This window comes from Girardinichthys multiradiatus, chromosome 6 (genome assembly GCF_021462225.1).
Source record: "Girardinichthys multiradiatus isolate DD_20200921_A chromosome 6, DD_fGirMul_XY1, whole genome shotgun sequence".
Taxonomy (NCBI): domain Eukaryota; kingdom Metazoa; phylum Chordata; class Actinopteri; order Cyprinodontiformes; family Goodeidae; genus Girardinichthys; species Girardinichthys multiradiatus.
Window position 1 is genome coordinate 23,888,697 of NC_061799.1, and position 27,404 is coordinate 23,916,100.

The following is a 27,404-nucleotide window of genomic DNA, read 5'->3' on the forward strand; positions in this document are numbered from 1 at the left end:
TGTAAACTATTCAGTTTACACATAAAAAACAGTGCTCTCCGGAATATTTATCTGGTCATTCAAGCAGTAGAGGAGGTCTGCTGTTTTGGCTGTACTGTGGTGCAGTTGGTAGCACTGTTGCTTTGCAGCAAGAAGATCCCAGGTTTGATCTCTGGCCTGTGGTCTTGGAGTTTGCATGTTCTCTCCTTGCATGCGTGGTTCTCTCCGGGTACTCTGGCTTCCTCCCACAGTCCAAAAACATGACTGTTAGGTTAATTTGTCCCTCCAACATGCCCTTAGGTGTGAATGGATGTGTGCATGGTTGTGTGTCTCTGTGTTGCCCTGCGATGGACTGGCGACATGTCAGGGTGTACCTCGTCTCTCACCCGTAGACCACTGGAGATAGGCATCAGCTCCCACCACGATCCTGTATGAAAGAAGCAGGTGTAGAAAATGGATGGATGGATGAAATTAACAAGTGCACTAAAGGGGCAACAATGAGACGATCTTAAAAACAGGAATGGTTTTGCAGTTGGAGCCACACACATTTTTTCCCTCCCCATTTTATGACTGCTTTTCAGTAGTTCTGCTTTTGACCACAGATAGTGTCAGTACTGGTCACATGAAGAAATACCTGGACCCTACAGAGGTTGCACAGGCTGTCCAATTCCACCAGGATGGGATGCATGCCATTGCCCAAAGATTTGCTGTGTCTCCCAGCGCAGTCTAGAGAATCAGGGAGATTAGACAGGCAGTTACTCTAGGAGTGCTGCCGGAGGTCCTTAACCCATCAGTAAGACATGTTTCTGCTACTTTGTGCAAGCAGGAACTGGATAAGTACTACCAGAGCCCTACAAAGTAACTTCCAGTGGACCACTTGTGTGAATGTCTCTGACCAAACCATTTAACATAAACTTTATGAGGGTGGCTTGAAAATCTTTAAAACTCAATCTTAGTCTTATCAGACCAGAGCACAGAGCACCAGTTAAATTCTCACTAGAGCTTAGCATTATAGTTCTAAAATCTTGGTACAGGTACCCCTGGTGGTACTTAGGCTGTTGTTAGTGATGCAGAAGAAATGCTGGTCTTAATAATTTGCAAGAGGAATACAAAAGTCAGTCTAAAACAATAAATGTAGCTGGCATTTATACAACTAATAACGTGCAGTAGATAATTAAAGAAAAGGGCTAGCCCTGTCACTCCTGTTCAGGTACTAAGACCTTATTGTTAAACATCTCAACTTTTGCCTTCTAATTTTGAGGTACACCTCCCCTTCTTTTGTATTTAATTTTTTTCAGTTTTATTTTTTAAGGATACAATATACTACATCTGTATAAACTCACTTAATAGGATTTTGCAAGCAGAAACCTTTAAAAAAACATTGCAAACTATTCCCAAGGCCAAAATAATATAGAAAAACAATAAATTCTGGGTCCGAGGCCTGGTTTAAACTATTTTCTAGGGGGATAACACTAAATAAACCATTATATCATGACAGATCATCCTTGTTTTTGATTTTTGTGGTCTTGAGCTTTTATGTCATTGTAAACGTTCCTGTTTAATTTCTTATTATCTAAATAAGGTCTATCTTAGTAGTATGCCAGATGCTCACTGTCATGACGCTGTGTGCATGGTAAAAAGCTGACTGAGATCCTTTGTAAGGAAGCCAGTCCCTTGCAAACTGGCAAGGGAGATACAGTATGTTGTAGCACTTGAATGGTTTGTAGGGATGCCCTCTGTTTATGCGTAACACAGATCGTAGATTCCCTGCTGGGGATGCTTTATAAAATATAAAAATGTAGTTATAGCATACAATTTTGTCATTTTATTTAGTCTCTATTTTATTCGACCTATTGTTTACAATCAAACATATTTTTGCAACTGAAAATGTTTCATTTTTAAGTCAGCACTGATTTTTATTAAATTGTTCAGCTATATAATAATTCCAGACAGACTAATGTAGGTTATTATACACAGTGTACAGTTTCTAACTGCAATATTATCACTACAGAGGTAACCTATTGATAACTTTATTGCAGTATAGCTGTGTGCTGAGCCAATTTGAAACATCACAACATTTCCGGATGATAGTGTTCGGAACAGGGATGAGCGGATGATATTAAGCTTTAAATAAAATGCGGAATACGCTACCATATTGGGATTTTGACTTCAAAGTAAAAGCAAGATATAGTTTAATAATTGGAAAAATATTTTTAAAATGTTCTCTTCGCTATTAAACGGGTTTATGGTCCAAATCATTCATTTTGTATGCGAGTCAGCTCACAAAATGTATAACTTACATCATTTATGTACAATTTAAACTTTTTCTGAGCGTTTTAACGTAGCGCAAGTTTTTATTTTGAAACCAACGAGGAGGCTTTTCCCTTGGTCCCACACAGCGCTCGTACGTCAGAGAAGACGCTCTTCTGATGTCACAGATTCCCGGGGGCGAGGCTGCACTGGCGTTATAAAGTCCTGCCGGTGCTGTGGATGGAAGCGCGGCGCTGAACCAGGACCAGACAGGAGACAAAGCAAAAATAAAAAATACACCCTGAGCTAAACCAAAACATGGTGAAGATCACCTTCCAGTCAGTTTCGGCGCAGAAGCCCGAGAAAGACCAGGATGCGGACAAGATCACTGTACCCCAGGCTCACGTGAGTTTGCGCCATTCTTTGTTTCATGCTGTGGCATTTCTCTTTAGGTCTATTATTATATTTTATTTTCATTAAAACATGACAGGATATACCTAAGTAGTTAATGTTTGTCATGTATCTTCCGGTCAGTGATAGGATTTAATTTTAAACCTTTAATCCTTTAAAGTGCCTATATATAAACATAATCTAACTAGCGGTGAAAGGCCAACTTACTTTTGAATGTTTTATGAATTTATAATTCTTGCGTTAGAGTATAAGGTTGCAATAACTGTTTTGTTGAAGCAATGAGGTGAATTGTGCAGCAGCATAATAAAAGGGGTCAGTGCATGTCAATGCCAGTGAGGATGTTGACATTACATCATCTCATTTGGCTATCCCCCGAGGACACTGCAGATAATAGCCTTGTCTTTATAGCTGTGTATTAAAGATGGGTGTGAGTGACAGTCCTTCACGCTCTATATAATACAATACAAATATATTCCAACTTTTCCTTTAGTTGTACTTTTACATCCAGGAAGACAACCGAGTAAACAAGGAGTGGTAAAAAACAAAACTGGTGCAATTACTGCAGCATTCATGTCATTGAGGGAATACAATTTCTGTTCTGCAGGGGGCGCCTTGGAGCACATGAGGATGAGTTGTGCAGTAATTCGTGTTTTTACGTCGTATTTAGTTTCCTCAGGGTACAGTCTGAACACAGCGGTATTCAAACTGTGTTGGACAATTAGTATGTGTCTATAATGAGCAAGATATTAATTGAAAATAATTAATTATTTAATAAAAAAGAAATGTGTCAAATGTACCCCTGCAAATGATTATGATGATAGATAGATAGATAGATAGATAGATAGATAGATAGATAGATAGATAGATAGATAGATAGATAGATAGATAGATAGATAGATAGATAGATAGATAGATAGATAGATAGATAGATAGATAGATAGATAGATAGATAGATAGATAGATAGATAGATAGATAGATAGATATTCCACAGTAGATCCAACTTTTCTTAGCCTCTTTTCTTGAATCAGTCCCAGAAGTTGAAAATTATTAGATATGTGGCACTGAATAGTCTTTTTCGAAAAACCGCCCCCTCCCCACAGCACATATACACTATAAAAACTACTCAGTGACGTATTTGTCATCACAGAAGACACCCCTTTTCATCTGTTTGGTTACGTCAGTTGAAGGATGTCAGAGGCAGAGTGGGTTGTTATTGGCCAAGATAGGAGGCGAGGCGTCACAGCCAATACGTGCAGATCTATTAATACGTACCTCCACCTCTGCCAAGGGACCCCTTTACGCAGCCGTCCTCATTTTCTTTTCAATCCCACTTTGTGAGCTGAGATTTTTATATCTGCAAATATGGAGCATGGATATGGGTCTCCAAGAATAGACCCAGACGGCCACGTGCCAGCATCTTCGTCAGAGACTGGCACAATCTGTTCTCCTCGCTTCCGCTCTCCATGGCAACAGTAGTATGGGAGAGGCAGAAGGTTGGCCGAGAGACCGTGGGCGGGCGGGCATCTGGCATGCCTCACTCCAGTCCGTCCTACGTCTACCAGATCTCCTTGTCTGACTAACAGCTTGGCAACTGCCTCCTGTCAGAATTACCTTTGTTACAATTCAGACTCCGTAAGGAAGAGCATGGATCTGTGTGTTGTTGTGTCATCTGGGGTTCTATTGTAACTCTAAGAACCTCTCAAAAAAGCAACACTTTCCTTATTAGTTTCATTTCTTCAACAAAGTAATCAAAGAGAACAAAAGTTCAGCCTTGTGTGAGTTTACTGAGCTGCTCTCTAACCCATCAGCATTTCCTTTTCCCTTACAGGGGCGGCTGGTTCCTCTCATGAAGCCTAGAAAGCCCTTCCCAACAGGCCTGTGCTGCCTCGCGATCAGCCTGGTCATTTTCACGCTAGGACTCGTGCTGCCTTCCATTTACATCTATCGCTACTACTTTATGTCCCAGGTTAGTCTAGTTAAAAAAGATGCATATTACCTATCGGACCATGTCACTGAAGATAAGGCATACTGACTCAGCTCTGTTTCATCCCTTTTCAGCAGATCCCAGAGGACAGCTTGTTCCACTGCCGGGTCATCTACGAGGACTCTGTATACGCTCCCCTGAGGGGACGCCAAGAACTGGAGGAGAACGTGAGCATCTACCTTGAGGAGAACTATGAGCAGATCAGCATTCCTGTGCCTCATTTTGGGGGCAGCGACCCAGCGGACATCGTCCATGACTTCCAGAGGGTAGGTTCTAAAATGTCTTGTCCTCTCATCTAGATTCCCTGTATTTGAGTGTTTAAGACTAAACCGTTTTTCTTCATTGATTCCAGGGCCTCACAGCCTATTACGACATTGCCTTGGACAAATGCTACATCACCGAGTTAAACACGACTGCCGTGATGCCCCCACGCAGCCTGTGGGAGCTGCTTGTTAATGTCAAGGTGAGCATTGCCACAGTTTAAAACTTGTCTAAGAAGAGCAAGGACATTGTGATCCCCCTTTACCGACTGATTCATCTCTTTGTCTCAGAGGGGGACGTACCTTCCCCAGACTTACATTGTCCAGGAGGAGATGGTGGTGACCGGCAGGTTGAGAAACATGAGACAGCTAGGCCCATTCATCCACAGGCTCTGCTTTGGCAAAGAGACGTACCGGCTCAGACGTCGCAACCAGCGCCAACGTAAGTCAGACTTTGTGATAAGTTATGCACGATATTTGCCCAGGTCATTTCCACTTCCAGTTATTGCCCTCTCAAGACACCAGCCTTTGTAATAATGTCAGCCATTCAATGAGGGGGTCAGTTTGATCCATCAGCTGTTATACAATCAATTCAAATTTGCTGGAGAGTGGACCAGAACTCGAACCAAATAGGGTATTCCTTGTGAGCATTTCAGACACTGTGCAATCCACTCCTGTCACAGACATTTGTGTGTGTGTGTGTGTTTGAGTGTGGGCACAGCCTAGCCTGGGAACTTTTTCCTGCTACGTGAGTCACTAGTAGTGCAGTGGACACGTCCACACATTTGCGGAGGAGGTAGTGATGCGCATAAAAGATAACTCTGGCGTTGCCTCCCTCGATTGGTGTGAGATCTTCTAGAAATGATGCAGCAAACTTCCCCTGGAGTACATATATGGCAGAGACTAGTGCTGATTCACACTGGGCACCGAAGGCATGCCAGCAGTAGTAGTAATTTGAGGAGTTTCAGCGCTGAGCAGATTTCTCTAAATGGGTCTTTTGTTTCTCTCTCTCTCTCTCTCTGTCTGTCTGTCTGTTCCAGGTATTGAGAGGCGTGAGACAAAGAAGTGCCACAGAATCCGTCACTTTGAAAACACCTTTGTGGTCGAGACCATCATCTGCGACCGATTCTAAAATCTGGGGCGGAAATCACAGCCATCCGACACTGAAGCCAATTTCAAACCATACCTCTTGAATTTCTTATGCGTGAAGCTGCACTTTAAGAGCAAAATGTTGTCCTTTAGTTTCAGTTTCAGAGTTTTCGTCTCATTTTTGCTCTTTTCATTGTTAATGTTTTACTTTTTAATTCGGATTGTATATGTGATGTGTTTGGATTTATCTGTAAATTGTCTTGTAGAGCAGGAGATATTAATCTCAGTCTAATCAGAGTCAGTCTGTGACATTCACATCAGAAAACCAGACTTGTTCTTGTATTTTCTTGTTAATATTTGTTTCTTGGTCAATTTTAATTAATTTAAAGGGCAAAACATACCTCATGTAGTTAAGATGTTAATTTTGTGTTTATTTCATTACTGAATTGTGTATATTAATGATTGTTCCTAAGCAATATACATATATATATATATATATATATTGTAAATTAATTATCTTCTTATTATTACATTGTTAAAGGCATAGATTTTTATCAAAACCTGTTTTTGTGAGAGATCGTTGATTTATGGTTTATTGTTTTTTCCTTTGGCATCACACTTTCCTACTCCATGGGTTATAAACGGCTTTAGACTGTAATTAGTAGCAGTGCTGTAGAGGGACAAAAGGAACCAAAGTCTGCAGTCAGTGATGCTACACATAGTTGTAAGGGATATAATATGCTTTATAGGTTAGATCACTTACTGTAGATAATATCAAAGGCAAAAACCTTCTTTGTTTTGCTCTTCCTCCTCTTCACTCAGATTTAGGTGTTTGTCTTTAGCTCTCGCCTCCTCTCAGTTATTCTTAACTACTGTTCTCTGCAATGTTGATGTGTCTTATTGTCAATGACATTTTTGGATGTGTTTATGATGTATATGTGCTCATATTTCACTGTTTTTGACACTTACTGTACAGTCTAAATTCTCTTGTAAGATCTCGCTGCTTTAAAAATAAACTATCAAACTTTCTTTGTCTTTTGGAGTTTCACTGAAGCACATTATGATTTTCCAGGTTTAAAGTGCCCTCCGCAATTATGGGCACCCCTGTTGAAGATGTTCAAGTTGTAGAGTTCAACAGCAAGAGAATAAATTGTTATGGAAACTTTCACTGAATCCAATTTTACCTTTTACCACAAATGTTCTTAAAGGTGGGGTGTCCAATTGTCTCTATGGTCTAAATGGAAGGCTAAGGGACAAGGCTTTTTAAATCTGGAAAACAGATTTTTATGGGCACAATCTGGAATTAAGGGGTTGGAGCTGCACTTTCAAAGACATTTTTAGGATAATTACTGTAATGTCTAGTGTATCACAATATCGAATCAGTTTCAAAACCTTTTTCACCTTTAATGTGACACATATCCTGCACAACATTTCTGACATTTGCATCTTTTTGCTAAAGCAATTGTGTGCAGAAAGGCACCAAGAAGTCAAACAGATCTTTCTGTACAAATCAGTCAGGGGAAGAACTCCGAACCTTTCACAGCATTAGATAAGTAATGTGGCATAATGAAGACAATTAAAAATAAATTCAGAAAAAATGGGACAATGGTAACATTACAAAAACTGATGAGAAGACAAGACTGAAACTGCCAAAAGGCCTGGCAGGAACAAATTACTGTACGAACACTGGTTGTGTTCTACATTTTGTTTCAGTTCAACTGAGTTTATTTATTTAGCGCCAATTCACATAAAATATTGTCTTAGGCACTTAAACATTTTTTTAAATAAAGTAAATTTAATCTAACAGATTCAAAGACAATTGAGTCAAGATCAGGTTCTTCTTGAAACTGGTTAAAAGGTTTTCTAAAGAAACCAAGCAGATTTCATTGAGTCACTGACTTGCAGCAATCACTCATCTTGGATGAGGATGTAGCAACAGTGGTCAGTCATAGTATCTACTTCATGTCACATTAATAATGGCAAGTTTTGAAATGATTTTTCATTGTCTCGTTTACAAAAAGGAGGAAAAAAGGATTTTTAACAAGGAGCATGTACATTTTTGTGATCCACTACGTATATGGCGGTGGTTCTTGCACAAATGGTCTCCCAACAACCACCCCACCATTTGTTTTTTTGTTGTTGTTGTTTTTATTTATTTATTTATTTATTTTTGGCAAATTTAGGCTTCACAAATCAAAAACTTAACTGGTAAAACTAGACCAAGAATTAAACAGTTTTAAGCTCAGACTCACTGAAAATGGCCTTAAATTTAGGTGCAAATTGGAAGCTCTGAATTACACACTAATCCTGAACCTTGTGAGCGTTGCTGGGCACCCATTTCCAATTTACTGGACAGCAAAAACACAATCAGAAGCTGGTGCAGTGCGCCAATGACTAAGATTTTTTTGTTCTTGCAAAGTGCTCACTAGGTAACTATTTCCGTGGTTAGAGTAGTCTTGCAATCTTAAGGTTGTGGGTCCGATCTTCGCTTCTTCATGCCAGATGTCAATGAGCCCCTGGGCAAGGTACTTTACACTAGGTAGCCTAATGATCTGCGTATCGATGTATGAATGTGCATTTAGAAATGTAATTGGGTGAATGTGGCTCTCGTAAAGCGCTTTGAGTGGTTCATATGTTGTGCTGCTGTGGGCAGTGAGTCATGTGGGCCATATCAAAAAATTCCACTGTTATGTGTACACATCCCAACACTAAAACAACTATAACGCTTAGATAAATGTAGTTTGGTCTAATAACCTACTTAAAAATATATATTGGTATAATAAATGTTGACATACCTGATTAGTTGACAGCAGGTGTACTTGCAATGTACTTGATGTATGGAAGAAAGTAAATATAGCTAAATTCAGTTATCTTGGAAAAACTGTATGTAACACAGCTTATTTTTGTTTCTAAAATATACTTTGAATACATTATTGAAAAAGTAAATTCTGCACTAAATAATGCGTGATGATGTTAACAGTATTACTTGCAAAATGTTTGTATGAAATATATAAAATTGGAGGAAGTTTGGTGACCTCAAGATAGAGGTTTTTGCTGACTCAGAGACAAATTTGCCTTACTTGGCTAACAAGTTATCTTGTCTTTTAAGAGTGGCTAAGAGAACCGGCCTCTATCATATTTATACCTCAAAGAAACTGGATACCTTACTAGGAATTAACTTAAAAAAGTAAATTGCACTTTAAAAATACTCCAGTCAAATTTATTTGTCTGCCACTGAATAAATGTACTCAAATCATAGGTTGAATTTTACTTAAATCAAAATATGCAACTGCAGTGTAAAAATGTATTTACTTCTTTTAATTTCTCCCCATTACATGTTGAGGGCGCTATACAATCATTTTAGAATGATATTTAGTCACAGGAGCCAGTGAAACACCTTTGTCTTTTCCTTTGTGGTCCTCATCACAGTCTATACATCTACCTTGTGGTATAGATGGTTTGCTGGTTAAGTAGTTTAATATCCACTACCAGTATCTACAGGTGACTTTTCAAAAAAAGGACGGTGAATTTATTTTTAAATCTGTACGTGTATATAAATATAAGTCAGACTGTGTCCCCATTTAGTACATTTGAACACTGAATTTGATTAACTGTGTGTGTGTGTTTTTAAGGAGAAAGCCCAACCAGGGACTGTGTCGGCAAATTAGGTGAGAAGGCCCATAAACAGGGGAAACCAGTAACTTTGTAACACTGACTATCATGAGTTCCTTGCTGTATAACCATCATTAAGTATTGTCGTTACTTAACCTGTATAGTATGGTATTTTTGTCCTAAGTATATGCACCTGTACACTGTGTGTACAGGTGCAATACTGTCTCTAACCTTTTAACAGATAATTGTTTTACTTTACAAACTAATTCTTTGTTAATCCCTGCAATAAATTCCTCTGTTCGAAAACTATAATCTCATAATAATAATGTTACTAATATGAAATTGGCAGGCAGCTAACTCTACATCATCTTGAACACTTACACTTATGTTTGAGCTCACATATAAATTAAATATAACTAATCCAGTCATTCACAAAGTATTACCGACTGCCACCAACATTTTGTTTTTAATTACTTAATAAAAACTGCACATTTAGGGCTTTAAATTAAAATGTAAAAGGTAACAATTAAGTCAACAATTTATAAATAGTATTTCCATGTTATAATCAGCAAAATGTTACATATAAACTGACTAAGATGACCGCAAGGACAAAATAAAAACATTGCTTTTTCAGCCTTTTAATTCAAAATAAATTGGCATAAACCATTTTAATTTTTGAGAGTTTCAGTAATATGAAATATAAATTGCCTACTTTTTATAACTAATAGTAATTGTATAATTAATTGGAGATAAAGAGAAACAAAACTTTGTTAAACTTTATTTCAGAAAACAAATATGTCAGAATACTCTTTATTCTTAACACACTATTCTTTATTATTTTAGGCTCAGTTTCACAGTTATTTCTTCTACGAATAAGTTATCCCACTCAAACCATTTGTAATATACAGAAGGAACAAAAAAAAAAAGAAAGAGTAAAAACCGAGTCAAAAAGGTTTTAAGTATCATTTAAAGGGTTGATGCTGGTACCCAATAAAGGTTTCTGACTTAAGAAGCATATCTAATGAAATAGCATTGTTTAATATTGTTTAATGTTTGTCCACTGTGATCTTTTGGTCTTATTTTTGATGAGAACCCTTAAGTCTCCTCTTTTTCTGTCTGACTCCTGTTCTTGAGAATCAAAACAACAAAGCTGTGCAACGAGCCGCCCATGCCAGATTTAAAATGAATCATACCACAAGTCAGTTTCTCATCAGGGAGTCGACGAGCCGAAAGTGCCATCTTTAGAAAAAAATTTTTCATACCATCTCCATCTGTAGTGGAAGTTGTCTTTTGTTTGCCGCCCATACTTTGGTTTTGGGGCTCTCTGAGGTTACAGATGTGTCAACTGGCTTACTGCTCCAGCTCAGTGGTAAATTATCATTGCAGGTTGACCTGGTTAATTTCATATAGCTCAAAGTACATGCAAATTCTTTTTTTCTAGACTTGCTTGTTCAGTCAGTTTTACTACTCTGCAAAAACAACATGACGCCACTCTATTGTGTACAAGTCACATCTTTAGCTGTTTCGTTCGTTCAGACCTCTGAAGTGCTGGAATTGCCTCTTCTTGTGCTCAGCGTTCTCCTCCTTAAGGGGTTTGTGGTACTCCTCACCTCGTGAGCTATGAAGTAGTAGCACACAGCGTCCAAGCAACAGGTGATGTTGGACAGACACATGGTGGTCTGTAAGAACATGCTCATACTTTTCTGGGTGTTGCAATCCTGAATCACTCCCTGGTGTACCTGAAAGTATGTGCAGGAGTTGAACATTGTCATACCCAACTGAATACGGTACTTTTATATATATATATATTTTAATTTATCCATTATTAATTAATTTATTTATATTTATAGAGGCACCATGAGTAGCTTACTCTCCAGAGGCAACCCTGTGGAAAGTCTCTTAAAATTAAGAAATAATAAAACAAAACAAAAAAAAATCAAGCAATACTATGGTTTAGTTTAGTAATTTGTGGATATTCACCAGTTCTAGTGAGAGCTTGGTAGTGTTTACAGTAGATATGCATTTATTGGCTATTTTTAAACTAACAGTAATTTAACATCAGTAAATACTGCACACAGTTAGATAGAATTTGTATATATATGCCCTTTTAGATCCCATAAAAAATAATGTGATCCTACAACGAAGCATATGTTTGACAGATATGATTATTTTACATATGTAAGTGAAAGTTATTTATGTCTGCGTCGACATATTTTTAAACCTTACAAAAATGAATAAAGCATCCGGGACTCTGAGTCATTTTTGAAGTGTGTAATATAGTAAAACTGCAAGTCTTCTAGTTTGTTGTAAAGAAATACAAATGTAAGAAAAATCTAATTAATGGACAGAAAAAATTCAATTGTGTATGATTATATATAATTGTTTGCTTGCAAAATGCTTTCAACAAAATCCTGATTCAACTAAACATTGCCAGCATGGTCTGCTGTTGTTCAATTTTAAAATGATCATCTGTATATGTTTAATTGAACTCAATGACACGTCATATTTATCTAAAAAGCTTAAACGTTGTTGCTTAAAATCAAAGTTTTTTGTTTGTGCTTCCCACCTAAGGTCATACATGTTCTTAATGTGTGATGGGCCTCACCAGGAACTGCAGGAAGATGGCCAAGTGGCTCGGTGTGAATGGCACCAAGAAGGCGCTCAGGCTGCTGTAGATAATCTTCACGCAGGCCTGGCTCTTGGAGCTACGCTGTCCGGACTCCTGGAGGGTCCAGATGGTATGAACTGAACAGCAAACCACCACAAGCGCAGGCCCCAGGAAACCGAAAATTTGTAAGCAGATGATCACCTTGGGACTCCAGCCTGTCTCCGAAAATCTGTGAAAGCAGTGGAAGTCGGTCCCATTTTCACCCCTGAAGTTGGAGGTGACTGGAAAGATTGCAAAAAACGCCAGAAACCAGACCATGAGGGAGGTTATGAAAGCCACTGTGGGGGAACGCAGCTGCTTGGCTTTGAATGGGTGACATATTGCCAGCCACCTATCAGCAGATATGCACATGATCATGTAGATGCTGCCGTATATGCCAACAAAATAAAGGTTTTCCAGAACTGAACAGAATGCTTGGGATTGGCTCGACCACTTATGATTTGCAGCATGCATTTTGAAGGGTAGTGGCAAAAGGAGGAGGAGGTCCATTAGAGCCAAGCTAGTCATGTAGATGGTTGACTCAGTCCATTTTGGGAGGCACAGGCAAAACACCAGCAGAGCCGCCAGGTTAAGAGCCATCCCCAAGAGGAATATGGGGATGTATATGACCAGCTCTAGGTATTTCATTTGTTCGTCCACATCGCTGGTTGAACAGGAACTGTTGAAGCTGTAGAGAAACAGTTTTGGTTTTATCAGTCATGCCAAATATTTCAAAGCAAACATTTCACTGTGAAAGCTTCTTTGAGATGAATGTGCTTTTCCTCTCATTACTCTTCGTTCTCACACTGAACATTAAACATAAACCATGCCAGCGAGGCAACTGAAACCTCTCAGATGTGTGGGTATGCAAGCTGTGGGCTTGTTCTTTTGTTTCTGCTGTAAAGAGCATGGGAACTCTTTACATATTACTACTTTACCTTTTCTTCTTCTAGACTGGTGATGTTCATTTGAATCAGAGGTATTGAGATGCAGACTGAGGTAAGTTGTAATTTGAGATGGAAACCACCTAGATGTCGGCATTTAGCATCTGCTCGATCACAAATATGTTTTTATTAGGGGAAGTTTCGTTAAGAGTAGCTACAAGCTTTGACTAAAACTCAGTGGAATACAGTAGAGGGAACGCTTTCCTTAAACGCCGCACTAGTCTGCTGCCAACTGTGGTGGCAAAGGTCACGTACAAATCTAAAGTTATTTTTAATCATTTTTAATACAGTAGAAAATAAAATTGTTTAACTACAGACAGAGGCCCAAATTAAACCTATGATGTGATAAAAATTGAGAAATAGTTTAAATGCTTAAACTTAGAAAATACCAGTTAATGTGGAAGCAGAATAGGGAGGTGATCAAGATTGAGTCCATAATATATATATATATATATATATACATACTATACATTAAAGTAATTTGCAACACAAATAATCTTGCTAAATTAAGTCTTTTGCATTTAAATTCATATTAATTGTCCAGGAAACCTTTTCATACACCTTCAAAAAACACCCTTAACAGGTAAACATTCAACAGCTATGCATGAAGAGTTTCAACTGCTGTGTTTATAATGTAACCTGTACAGTGGAAAATTTGAAATCTAGTCTTGCTCTTACCTCATGACTGTCACAGAGGAATTTTGCTGTTTCTTTCTGAGTGTCTCTGCTGCGCCAGACAGCTTCTGCTTTTCTGCCTTTTGTTGTTTCATCACCACTTCCTGCGTCATGCCACACATGTATGTTTACTCAGATGTTTTTTTTTAAGATGAACTTGTCCAGCAAGTCTTAAACTGCCACACTCTGAGCTGCCAGTGTAAACGGTCGCTTGCAAAGTGTCAAAAAGTTCAAATTGAATGCAGAGGTGGAAAAAGAAGCTGCAAGTCAGTGTACAGAGTAAAGATGTGGCTATGTGCTACCTTTCTTTGTCTTAAGCTATAGTAAAATAGGTATTGTTGAATTACTTTTACACCTTGTTGGACAAAATGAGAAACAAGAATATATGTCATATATATTAATAATCTGTCTTTGAAATTTCCCATTCATTTTCATATGCTGTTTAGAGCAATATTGTTTTTGAAAGAAGCTTCCAGAGCATTCAAGATTATCCAGCTGACACTTTCCACTGAAAACCACAAATTTCAACCAGACGACCAAAACCATTTCTCAGACCAACACATTGTTGTTGAGTTGTTTCATACCAGATTAAAGCAAGCAACTGACTGATTACAAGTGCCAAAACACCGGCGGTACCTGAAATAAAACAGCACAATACTTTTGAAAAAGAAACTAAAATATGAAATTGAGGAAACTCTGTTGTTAGTAAATGCCACCGGCTTCCCATGAATGTTTATTATTGTTTTTCTTGTTTCCTCAAACTGGAATTCCCATCACTGCAAAGGTTATTACTTTGCTCTGTTATTATTAAAACATGTGGGTCTTAAACATGTGACTTTATATTTCTGTGTATTGGTTCATATATGCTTTCTTCACCTCTTCTGGTCACTTTTTTTCTTCATCTTTTAACAGTAATGAGTAATACAGTACAAAAGGAGCATAACTGTGATTTCTGTATGAGTATTTGAGTGCTGGCATTTTGTCTTCATCTTTCCATATCAAAGGGAATGACTGAGGCTTGAGCTGTAAGCAGCTGCGAGAAGCTGCAGAAGCAGATTTTTGACTGTGATTATGTTTGAGGGTTTCCTGGTTTCGTGTGTTGAAATGACTTGTTTGAATTTTAAGTGTGAGAATTTCTCTATGGCCCCATTGAATCGCTGAAAGATGGAGGTCTGAGCTTCCCAAAGCCAGTTCACAGAGGAATGTTACTGACTTGAACAGATTCACTGAAGGTGAAGCTTTCTGAAATATTACTTTCACTTTAAAGGAAGTCAGGAAATGTCCTCTGTGAACCGAGGTAAGTCTGCTCAGCACATTGCCATCTACTGTTGTGAAAAAGGTAATGTAAGGGGTCTTGGTTGATGAGCCCAAATCTTGAGTCATCTAAAATGAGCTTAGTTTGTGCCCCCTTTATTTAAGATAAAAAGCTTGAGAGTTTTGCATTTCTGCACTTATTTGATTTTGAAAATACAATCAAGCTTACACGGTATATAACTGAATATTACTGGGTTGTATTTTTATGTACTAAATTAATTTGTTTCTCTATTTCTGCATAATTGGATATGAATTGGAACTGTTTGTTTTGTAAGAGATTGCATTGAGATTACATTGGTTGCAAACTGGTGCTATAGAAATATGGAGCATTGAGCCCAATTAATCAAGTTATTTCTATGGACAGTCATAAAACCAAATAATACTTTTATAAAACAGTGGATATTATTCTGTTATTTTGTATATTGCATGTTACTCAATATCTTTACATATGGGTCAGATCAGTTATGTTTTCTGTATATAGTTTATTTCTGTATGAAGTGCATTTAAATCAAATATTAATCTTTTTGATCTACAAAGTTAATATTATGATTACAACCATTATTACTATTGCTATTATTGATACGTACTATAATTGCACTCCTATAGTTCATAGTTGCAATACTCTATATTATACCGGGTGCTACCTTGGTAGTATTTTTAATTTTATGGTTAATTATATAGGGTTATTTCTATTTTATTTCTTCGCATCATGTTAGTTTAACTATAATGCTCTTGTGTCTGTGATGCTGTGACTCCCAAATAACCCCCATTGGAATCAATTAAGTAAAAACTTATCTTATTTTCTAATATGGATACAAAAACAAATATTGCAAGCAATATGTTTAATCTATTTAACACAAATAAGGATCGTCTGGAAAAATACTAAACATTCTCCATAATTATTGATGTTCAATCGTGATTATATATGTAAAAACAAAAAGCACAAGAGTAGTCAAAATGTTTTATTGTTGTTATTTATTTATCCAATAGAAAATAGGCAGGCAAACAGAAAAAAGCCAAAATAATTTGACTAAAATCATTTATCTCATAAAAGAAATTGACAAAAGACTTTATATTTACTCTGCTGGAACATGGCCAAACCAGGCCACTATTTCCATGCCTTAAAAGGTTTTATAGGAATCTTCTCTTCTTTTTTTGACTCTTCAAATATTTGCAAAATACTTCTAAAGTTGTTCTCAGTGACTTTTCATGTAAGATTTTGCTGGCACAAGGAAAATTACTGTGAAACCCGACACAATGAGCAAAAACGTCACAATTTCTATAAGAGAGAAAGCAAAAAAAATGTCAAGATACGTGAAAGAGATATATAGAAGGTCTCAGTGAACAATTAGCCACTTTTATGAGTATAATTTCAAGAAAAATAAAAACAGCACAAGCAACTAAATGATGATCTTGTGATAAGTACTGGTAGAGCCAGCCAGTTTTTGTGATTCATCCACGTTGAGCAGCAGAGTGTTTTATTTTTAGTTAACGGACCCGCCACAACTTCCAGCTTCTAGGGCACCAAGCATCTAATCTCAAAATGAAATACGAGGGGGTGAGCTCAGGGTTTGATGTGAGAGACAAATGGTGCAGGACCAAACACTCGTGCAATACAAACACACTTACACACACACACAAACACACCCACCCACCCACACACCCACACACACACACACACACACACACACACACACACACACACACACACACACACAAATGTACCCATGCATACGAAAATGGAGATGTTTTCCCTCTAGGAGGCTGTGAATTTCCTGATTGTGATGACGATGAGGGCGAGGAGGACCGACGCTCCCAGGAAGACTGCAATAACTATGGCTGTGATGGCCCCTGGTCCCAGAACACCTAAACACACGCATGCGCACACACACACACAAACACACACACTATAACTTTTAATTGTTTTATACACCTTGCCATAGTTCGTCCCTTACAGATTTCTTCTGTTAGCTTTTTAGTTCCACTTGAATGTTTCAATTGATCAAACAAATTCTTAAACTAGCGAAAGATAACCAGCATAAATACCTAAAGAGCAGGTTTCAAATTATGATTTTATTTAGAAAGGGAAAAGCTGGCCCTACATGAAAATATAACTGCCTGCTTTTTTAAATAAATCATTAACTCTGATAACCTATATTGTTTAGGAAAGCTCATGTTTAATTTCACCAGCCACAACTAGGCCTGATTAGTGCCAGACCTGAACTAGAATAAAAGCACTTGAAGAGAAACTGTCTGGCAACATGAAATAAGTAAAAATATTTAGCCAAGAAAAAAAAAACAGGTCCTGATCTAACAATATTCCAGAACAAATGGGAAACACAAATTAGTGACACCTATCAGTCTGAAAATGTTTAAATTATGGCTTAGAAACACATTTCTAAGCCATTTCCATCAAAAGCAAATGGAGAAAAAAATGGAGCAGCTTCTCAAGAAAATGACTCCACAGCTGCATCAAAATCATCCAGGAGATCCAGGAGATCATAAAATAATCCAGAAAAACATCAGAAAGCACAGACCTCGCTGACTTGATTAAGGTCAGCATTCAGGATTTGAGAATTAAAAAATTACATTAAAATTTTTATTTCTCTTTATCTATTTAGATATATTATATTATATTATATTATATTATATTATATTATATTATATTATATTATATTATATTATATTATATTATATTATATTATATTATATTATATTATATTATATTATATTATATTATATTATATTTAAATGTCCTCATTGAGAGCAAGTGGAGCTGAAATCAAATTCCTTGTTTGTGTGCAGAAACTTGGCATATAAAGTTGATTCTAATTCTGAAAAGTAACAATAGCATCCATGGGAGAACTTCAAGACGACTACTACTGCTGACCAAAAACAACACAAAAGCCCAGCTCACATTTGCCAAAAAACATCTTGATGAGCAAAAGACGTTTGGGAAAATATTCTGGTGGTGTGATGAGACAAAAATTTGGTTTAGACAGGCAAATACCTTTTCATATAAGGCCAGGTTGGTTTACATATAATTTTTCCACTAATAAATAATAACATCATCATCATTTGATTTTGTATTTACTCTGGATGTTTCTATCTGTTAAAATGTGTGTGATGATCTTAGGTGTGACAGGAAGAAAAAGAAGAAATCTGTAAGGGATAAATACATTTTTCACAGCGATGTGGACCATTAAAAGTGATTCTGTAAGCTGGATCAATAAAATAAGTTTTTAACCTTCATCATCGTCCAGGATTGGAGGGTGTGTGGCGTCTTCAAAGTCAAAGGTGTAGGTCTGTCCTGTTATGTCCAAGAAAGGGTTTTTGGTAGTAACTTCAGTGGACTGATCTCCAGAGATCCCATCCGGGTGGTCCCTACTAGTTAAGGCAGGGTCAAACACCATTTCTGCACAGAAAATGTTAAAACAAATAACCACACAATTTCTTTAACTACCTGCAGAACTCATGATGAGGCAAATCCTAATGCTAATAAGCTGATTTGGAGACTTTGGGTATGCACAGCAGTATGTATGATCTTTCCTGTAACTCTTTAAACAGCCTCTTTTTTGTCTTCTAGGTCAGATCTGAGTATAAAGATGTCTTTGTAATGAATGGACAGTTTCTCAGTTTGACCCACAGGTAGCCTGTTACATTTTTTTTATAAAGGCTCCACTAAATTTTAGAGCAAACAAACAGACTGTTGGTGACTTAAGGATGCATATGTCAAACTCTGTGCTTCTTCCACACTTCTCTTTCTGTCTCTACCCGTCCAAATTTGGCATCGTCTGACATTCCTCTGCTTCCAACATGCGACTTTTCACAAGTCAGCGGGAGAGGGACTAAAGCTGTTTCTCGGAGACACATTTTTCTGTTTCCGAAGTTAACGGATAGACTACAGCTTATGGAAATGTTAAGTTGAAGAGTCAAAAAAACAACCTTAACGGCTCTCTGATTGTGGTTTCTACCATCACTGTGGTAGATGAACATTAGTACAGCTTTGCTTTAAAAGTGCAAGGGAAAGGGGGAAAAATTTTAATCATCCCTCCTAAAAAAACAAACTCAGGAGACCCACCCATTCAGACCCTAAGTAATTTACTTATCCAGTTCTTGACTACCCGCATTCCAACCCAACCATAATCAAAATATATTTACATTCAGCCTATTTAACACTCAGTACTGTTTAGCCTCTCTCTCTTCTTCATCTAATTTATACCTTCTCGTCACAAGCAAATGGAGGAACTAAAGTGCGTTAATACCATGACATAAAGATTTGAAATACAATGTCAGATTTGGTATCTGTTAATTTTCTAAACTCCAATGTGTGATGGGAGTATTTTGATGCTGGTGTGTTGACTCTGAGCTTTCAGCAGCTTGGTGTCCTGTAGCTGGCTTTAGGTCTGGAGACCCAGGCTTGTGGCCAGTCCAGCCATCAATGAGGCCTTCAGCTGATGACACAAAAGGCAGCTTGTGCGGCCAAGCAGACCAGCAGGCTTCAACCAGTAACAGCCAGACCGGCCAAAAGCAGGCACAGCCTCGGCACTGGATGTCAAACAAACGTGTTTATTAAATAGACCCTGTGTGTAAAAATTGCTGTAGCTTCTGAACACCGTGTTTGAATAAAAAAGGTGAAAGAAATAAATCACATGATGTTTTTCGTACGTTTGTTTCCATGAGAAGAGGTTTACTCAAACCTTTCATTGGTGAAATATTACTTTAATTCAATGTGTCATCGACTCAACATGTCTTTACTCACACAACTAGAGTTCAAATTAACCTACTAAATTCTATTATATAGTAAAATGTCTACATTATTTTTTAATTATACAAGACTATTACTTTAAACTATTTTAAATTATTGCAAAACACTTTCAGTAATTTTAATATGTCAAAATGATTTTGTGTATTATTAAAAAAATACTGTTAGAGAAGTTATTTTGTTATTTTCTGACTACCTCAGATTCTATCAAAATAGCCACAAACGTAGCTTTGATTTGATATTTTTTGGTGTTTTTAGTTTTCTTTAACATGATATTTAGATAGCGCTGGCCATTTTACCACCTAAATTATTTTCAACACACACCAGTTCAAATGTTTTATTGTGTTGGGTTAGATAGATGGTCTATATAGATTACAGAAATTTGTTTTTTCCACAGTTTGTGGGCTATTTATAAATTAATATAGAGCTAAATTATTGCTAAATTACTAATAAGTATTTGCTCATAATCTTTTGCTTAATACCACACTGTTTTTTGTAGCTTTTTTAGCTAACCTATGTTAATTTTATTGTTAAATTTGAAATTGCCTTTTATTTATACTAGTTCAACCATTTCTTCGAGATCTTTGTGTACCTATTTTAAAATGTAACCAGATTTTAAACAAATTAGAAATTGTTGATAATTACAAAGGTTAACTTTGATTTAAGTTATTTCAGCTACTCTTATATTTAAATCTAGAAGGCTATTTAATTGTTTAGGTGTTTATTTACTCCATTTAGTTATGTTGTGCACGGCTGCTATCTTTTTGCTAACAGTGTCTTATCCTACAATGACTTTTAGCTAACCCTTGTTTAGTTTTTACTATACTGGTAAAAGACAAGTTATTGTCTTTTATTTTAGCTAGCTAAACTACCGGTTGTAACTTTTTGTACACCTCCTTCCAAAATGTAACCATCATGATTGTTATTATTTATTTCGTGAAGGAATTAGAGTAGTAGCAATCGGACAACAAAGGTCAGCTTCAATTTTAGCTATTTAATCATTATCTGGCTATAATATCTATAGGAGCAGAAGTTTGCTTTTAACACACATCTGTTAAGTTGTTTATTTGTTGCATTAGTCTTTGTTCATAATCTCTCTTGCTACAGACGTTTCCTGTCTTATTGCTTCCTTTCAAAGGAAGTAGCCATTTACAAAAAGTTAGCTTTGATTTTAGTCATATAAACTTGTTTTTCAGAATACTATTAAATGGTATGCTGTAATTTCTGAAGTAATGGTTTCTGTGTTTCACTATTCGAATTGTTTATTTGCTAATAAACTTGCCCATTATTTTGGTGTCATTATCTGGTAACTGCTTAAGTTTTTTAAAATATTGCAATTTGCATATTTACCAGGCATTATGTTCTGCACATACAGCACATGTTCTGACACAGACAAGTTCACACTTGAGTTGTTTGAAGATGATTTTGAGATCAGTATCTTGCTCCTGGTGATTTTGTTATGCAAACTGAAAACGCAGATAAACACCACCATTCTTCTGATTAGACTCTGATTCTATCTTCTGATTTATTTGTGTTGTTTTAGTTTTCCATTTACATACACATTCTCTGGATCCCTGCAGGCCTCCATCTGTCACATCATACAAGTCAAAACTTATAACTCACTACAGCTTGGTGGACCCCGAAAGAGGGAGATTTCAACCAGCAGAAACAAAGAAAGCCATTTGTTGGTTGCTCAGGGTTCCTGTCAGGATTTCACACCAACCAGAGAGATAACCAAAAGTCCAGACAGATGTGTGTGAAAAGTAACTTTGCAGAGCCTTGGAAGTACAAGCGATGCATCCCAAAGATAGAACTGGCATCAATGTCTATGCCCTTATATAACTACAACATGTAGGTAAAATGGTAAAACATTTAATTTATTGTTAATGTTTTACTTTATTTAGACAACTAATGAAGGATATTTTTGTTGTAGATGTGGAGGGATAGATTTCTTGAAAGATGATCAAAACCATTACTTAGGAAATGATCAAACTATGTGGCCTTAATTTTTTTATTCATGCCATATGTGTCGGTTTCTTTCCTCATGCTGAATTGACAGATGAGGCTGCAAGTCACGCTGCATCAGTTATTGTGGTCAAGTCTCATGGCATTACTGGATAACAGCCATATGTGCACATGACAAGCCTGTCACTCACAACATATGCTATTAAGAAGCCTGATGAGACCAAAACCAAAACTAACCTATCGATTTTACTGATTCTACCCATCACAGCTGAGATTGTTTGGTCAGACCTTCTCTATAGACATATTAAACAAAGAGGACATTGTCCTTGTTATTCTACTGGCATCTTGACCTTTACACTGACCTTGGAGCCTAAGATTCACTCTGCAGTCTATATGGAAGATATGGAAAAGAACTCAGAAATAAGTAAAATTAACAGACATATTTATATCTGGCAGTTTATTTTCAATGCAAGTTATGCTGCAAGTTGATGCTGAGTTAAAATGTCACCCACGTCATAAAAAATGTCTCTAAAATATCAACCAGTGCAGCACTGAATCACTTCTGCTCAGGTTAAGCAAGAGGGAAGTGGGTTTTTTTTAGCTTAAAGCGAACATCAGGCATCATGAAAGCAACTGAGTCCTCCTGACTATCATAGAGCAACTTTCACAGCTTTAACAACTGCATCATTTACTTTTGACTGTCGACACAGACGTAAAGACGTGTGCGAATGGGAAAGAGAAAAAATGTCCCAAAACTCACACCTTACAATTAATAACTGCAATAAAAGAAAAATACCTGTAGTATAAGAGAACATTAATATTTTAGAGCAAATTGAAAAACAGATAAAATGAAACCATTATGTCTTTTTGGTCAATTTTCCCCGTAACTTTTCCGGCAGAAGCAGGACAACCTCTAACCTGACCACAAACGTGAGACTATGAAGAAAATAAGATTTACCTCTGTGTGCAAGGACTAAAGGAAGGCTGAAAAGAACCAGGACAACCCCCCAGATGCTGCTGTGAACCATGGTGGCTGTGACGGTTGAACGTCTCCAAAACGCTTCGAGCAGAGACTCCCAACAAGTAGATGACCCAGAAGGGGACAGGAGAGCAATAGAAGAGGGCCGTAAAGGGAGAAAGGTACTGAGCTAAGGGGGTGAGAGATGAGGTGGGACTAGGTGTGCACAGGACCGTCAGAACAGTGTGCACTCTGTACAAATGTACAGAGCCAACCCACCCAAAACACCTCTGAATGAACAGTTTGGTTTAAGGGGTAAACATTAGGTCAGCTGAGTATATTCGGATCAAATCACAAAGATTTCTACCCAAACATTTACTTATTTGACCTTCGAACGGATATATCTGACTGAAAATACCAGTGACAGAACATAGAAAACTTGTTTTACATGAAACTACACCATCTTACCCCTTTAATAAATTAATATCGGCAATGGTGTTTTTCTTAAGCAGGTTAATACTGCAAACAAAACATCTGGGCTTAAACAACTGGTAAAGATAACTAGCTGAGAGTTGATACCGGCTGTCTATTTTTCAGCTTTGAATGAGCACAAAACTTCCTTCACAGATCGTTTAATATAAACATTTTTCAAGCTTTAACCATTAACAGTGACTTTTCGCTGGGGGACGGGGGGGCGGCACAGATTGTTATTTAGCATTAAGGTATAAAATATAAAAAAAACATAGAAAAAAATGTCTGCCATCTTGTTCCTACAGTTTAAAATCTTTTTAATTAAAGCCAGAGAAAGGGCTGGAGTTTCCTCTGGCTGTAAAGACCATACTGCAGTGGCCCCTCCCCAACATGTTACTGTGCACTGCCAGTCAGCTGGCTGAAAAAAGGCTACCACACATCCCCTTGCTTAGAAGAAGAACAAATGCTATTGTTTAGACATATTTCTAGGCGTAAATAACACGGACAATCATGATGCAGAAACTAAGTGTGTACTGCTCATATCTGTTATTAAGGTAACACTGTTTTAAAACTAGCTGAAGTAGAGAGCCAGTGTGAGTGGTTGAAAAGTACATTAAGTGAGGTAGAAGGCCTACATCAGAGTTTTCTTACCCTCAAATATTATCAGCACTCATTTTTAGCACACTGAACATGTTGTGGTTGTGCCAAACACACCTGTGGCAGATAGAACCAAAGAAAACATTAGCAAGAAATAAAATAAAATAAAATGTTCTCCATGTTTAAGGGTAAGAAAGACAATCTTCATTCAGGGGTTAAATAATAGCACCTCCATGTGTCCATGTGTTGCCAGAACAGCCACAGTTGAAATGTTTGCCAAGTAGAAAGTAAAGTAAATGTTGTTGGGTCATCCTGAACTACACTACAACAAAAGAGTCTCCCTTTGTTGCACACTTTGATAGTGGAACTACACTTTTCCTTCACCAAGCATGTAAACAATATTTTACTTCTTTTTATGTAATACGTACAGAACATAATTATTTAACATGTTTTTATTTTTCTATTGCTGGATTTGCTTACTTGACTGTCAATTTGAGAGAGTTTTAAAGTTGACAGAAAATATGTTATGAGCTTCTGTGGTGGGTGTGGTTTGAGGTCTGAAAGGAAACCCTACCCCTCCAAACTGTCATACACTAAAATTCATTTGAAATCTTTTTTGGCAAGGTCTCTTACTGGTTAAAGTTCAGACACACTGGTGGTTCTAGACCAAATGTACCATTTGGGGGTAGGTTGGTGTTTGTTTTTCTTCACTGGGGCGCAGAACAAAAGAATGAAACAAAAAACAGGCCAATAGTTCACCGTTTAATTTATGAAGTGAGCCACTTGCGGCTTTGGATCTGAAGGTTGCAGACCCAGCAGAGGGATACTGTGATACTATCTCAGTACGGCTGAAGCAAAAATGCAACACCCTAATTTTTAATTTGTTTTGAAATTTAACTGTAAAGGTAAAGAAAATTGTTGGTCCAAGAAGCTGATTTACAGGTCCTTCTCAAAATATTAGCATATTGTGATAAAGTTCATTATTTTCCATAATGTCATGATGAAAATTTAACATTCATATATTTTAGATTCATGGCACAATAACTGAAATATTTCAGGTCTTTTATTGTCTTAATACGGATGATTGTGGCATACAGCTCATGAAAACCCCAAATTCCTATCTCACAAAATTAGCATATTTCATCTGACCAATAAAAGAAAAGTGTTTTTAATACAAAAAACATCAACCTTCAAATAATCATGTACAGTTATGCACTCAATACTTGGTCGGGAATCCTTTTGCAGAAATGACTGCTTCAATGCGGCGTGGCATGGAGGCAATCAGCCTGTGGCACTGCTGAGGTCTTATGGAGGCCCAGGATGCTTCAATAGTGGCCTTTAGCTCATCCAGAGTGTTGGGTCTTGAGTCTCTCAACGTTCTCTTCACAATATACCACAGATTCTCTATGGGGTTCAGGTCAGGAGAGTTGGCAGGCCAATTGAGCACAGTGATACCATGGTCAGTAAACCATTTACCAGTGGTTTTGGCACTGTGAGCAGGTGCCAGGTCGTGCTGAAAAATGAAATCTTCATCTCCATAAAGCTTTTCAGCAGATGGAAGCATGAAGTGCTCCAAAATCTCCTGATAGCTAGCTGCATTGACCCTGCCCTTGATAAAACACAGTGGACCAACACCAGCAGCTGACACGGCACCCCAGACCATCACTGACTGTGGGTACTTGACACTGGACTTCTGGCATTTTGGCATTTCCTTCTCCCCAGTCTTCCTCCAGACTCTGGCACCTTGATTTCCGAATGACATGCAGAATTTGCTTTCATCCGAAAAAAGTACTTTGGACCACTGAGCAACAGTCCAGTGCTGCTTCTCTGTAGCCCAGGACTGGGGAATGCGGCACCTGTAGCCCATTTCCTGCACACGCCTGTGCACGGTGGCTCTGGATGTTTCTACTCCAGACTCAGTCCACTGCTTCCGCAGGTCCCCCAAGGTCTGGAATCGGCCCTTCTCCACAATCTTCCTCAGGGTCCGGTCACCTCTTCTCGTTGTGCAGCGTTTTCTGTCACACTTTTTCCTTCCCACAGACTTCCCACTGAGGTGCCTTGATACAGCACTCTGGGAACAGCCTATTCGTTCAGAAATTTCTTTCTGTGTCTTACCCTCTTGCTTGAGGGTGTCAATAGTGGCCTTCTGGACAGCAGTCAGGTCGGCAGTCTTACCCATGATTGGGGTTTTGAGTGATGAACCAGGCTGGGAGTTTTAAAGGCCTCAGGAATCTTTTGCAGGTGTTTAGAGTTAACTCGTTGATTCAGATGATTAGGTTCATAGCTCGTTTAGAGACACTTTTAATGATATGCTAATTTTGTGAGATAGGAATTTTGGGTTTTCATGAGCTGTATGCCAAAATCATCCGTATTAAGACAATAAAAGACCTGAAATATTTCAGTTAGTGTGCAATGAATCTAAAATATATGAATGTTAAATTTTCATCATGACATTATGGAAAATAATGAACTTTATCACAATATGCTAATATTTTGAGAAGGACCTGTATATCTTCAGGGGCCATAACAGAGGCCAGGACTAGATCTACAGGCCCACTGGCCCCTGTTTAAAATGGCCCATGTTCAGAGATTTATTTAGAAAGCAAATTTAGTTAATGATTTTGGCTATGTATAATGCGTAGTATGCGACGGCTAAACCTCCTGGTACAGGATAGCATAAAGGGTTTGAGTAGAATTCAGGCAAAGTACACTTGCTTTTATCAATGCTCACTTTAATTGGCTAAAGATGACTATTTTAAAGACTATTTCCAAAGGCTTCCATATTTTCCCGGTTCTGAAATCAATGGTTTAGTGGCAGTAATTGTGCCTCTCAAGTATTGCTTGGCTAGTACGGAAATAAAAATTAGAGATTAATGACATTGCATACTACTCCAAAAACAACGATAAAATTTACAACCGATTTTATATATTTAATAGATTTCTCTCTCATGTCAAAAATATGGTAAAAATCTGATGTTAGCAATTACCTTAATACCTAAATCAGTTTAGTTTGTGAAACAATGCTACTTTTTCTACAGTTTAGCATTAGCTTTTAAGCGTCAGCACACTTTAATAATTTGTTTTTGTACTGCTACAATTGAGTGCGTGTTGGGTTTTAGTTTAACTTCCTAAGATGTTTTCAGCTGTTCTTGTGACTATATGCATTGTGGTTTAACAACCAAACACTAATCTTGTCAATGCAAACAAGTTCTAAATAAAATGGTAAAGCATTTTGAACTTCATAACTAATTAGAGAAAAGATTAAACAACCCCTATAGCTCATTTATACACTGTATAAAAAAGGAACACAATAATTTGTCCTCACTGTCTGACAGTACATAACCCTAAACTTCTCCTGTTTTGGGTCAGTTTGGATTATCAAAAATGTTTCTTTTTACTAAATGCCCATGTAATAAAATTGTTTGAAAGACAATTATGAAGTACAAGGGTGGCTTAATTATGTTGTGGGGGTGTTTTGCTGC

General features: G+C 37.4%; 3 protein-coding genes across 3 annotated transcripts; 1 reads left to right on the forward strand and 2 right to left on the reverse strand.

The window, feature by feature from the left end:
- The first annotated feature begins 2,416 nt into the window (after window positions 1–2,416).
- Window positions 2,417–7,002, forward strand: itm2cb (integral membrane protein 2Cb). The gene is made up of 6 exons (XM_047367334.1): window positions 2,417–2,634; window positions 4,470–4,607; window positions 4,700–4,891; window positions 4,978–5,088; window positions 5,177–5,327; window positions 5,926–7,002. The coding sequence occupies exons 1-6, from the start codon at window positions 2,548–2,550 to the stop codon at window positions 6,015–6,017; spliced, it is 771 nt and encodes a 256-aa protein (XP_047223290.1). The 5' UTR covers window positions 2,417–2,547; the 3' UTR covers window positions 6,018–7,002.
- Window positions 7,003–10,395: 3,393 nt separating this feature from the next.
- LOC124870395 (G-protein coupled receptor 55) lies at window positions 10,396–13,978 on the reverse strand. Its single transcript, XM_047369049.1, has 3 exons — window positions 13,856–13,978; window positions 12,192–12,921; window positions 10,396–11,325 (listed from the first exon to the last, which is right to left on the reverse strand). Exons 1-3 carry the CDS (start codon window positions 13,972–13,974, stop codon window positions 11,119–11,121), a joined length of 1,056 nt encoding a protein of 351 aa, XP_047225005.1. The 5' UTR covers window positions 13,975–13,978; the 3' UTR covers window positions 10,396–11,118.
- Window positions 13,979–16,113: 2,135 nt separating this feature from the next.
- Window positions 16,114–23,081, reverse strand: snorc (secondary ossification center associated regulator of chondrocyte maturation). Its single transcript, XM_047369041.1, has 3 exons — window positions 22,855–23,081; window positions 18,414–18,581; window positions 16,114–17,032 (listed from the first exon to the last, which is right to left on the reverse strand). Exons 1-3 carry the CDS (start codon window positions 22,922–22,924, stop codon window positions 16,923–16,925), a joined length of 348 nt encoding a protein of 115 aa, XP_047224997.1. The 5' UTR covers window positions 22,925–23,081; the 3' UTR covers window positions 16,114–16,922.
- Between the last annotated feature and the right edge of the window lie 4,323 nt (window positions 23,082–27,404).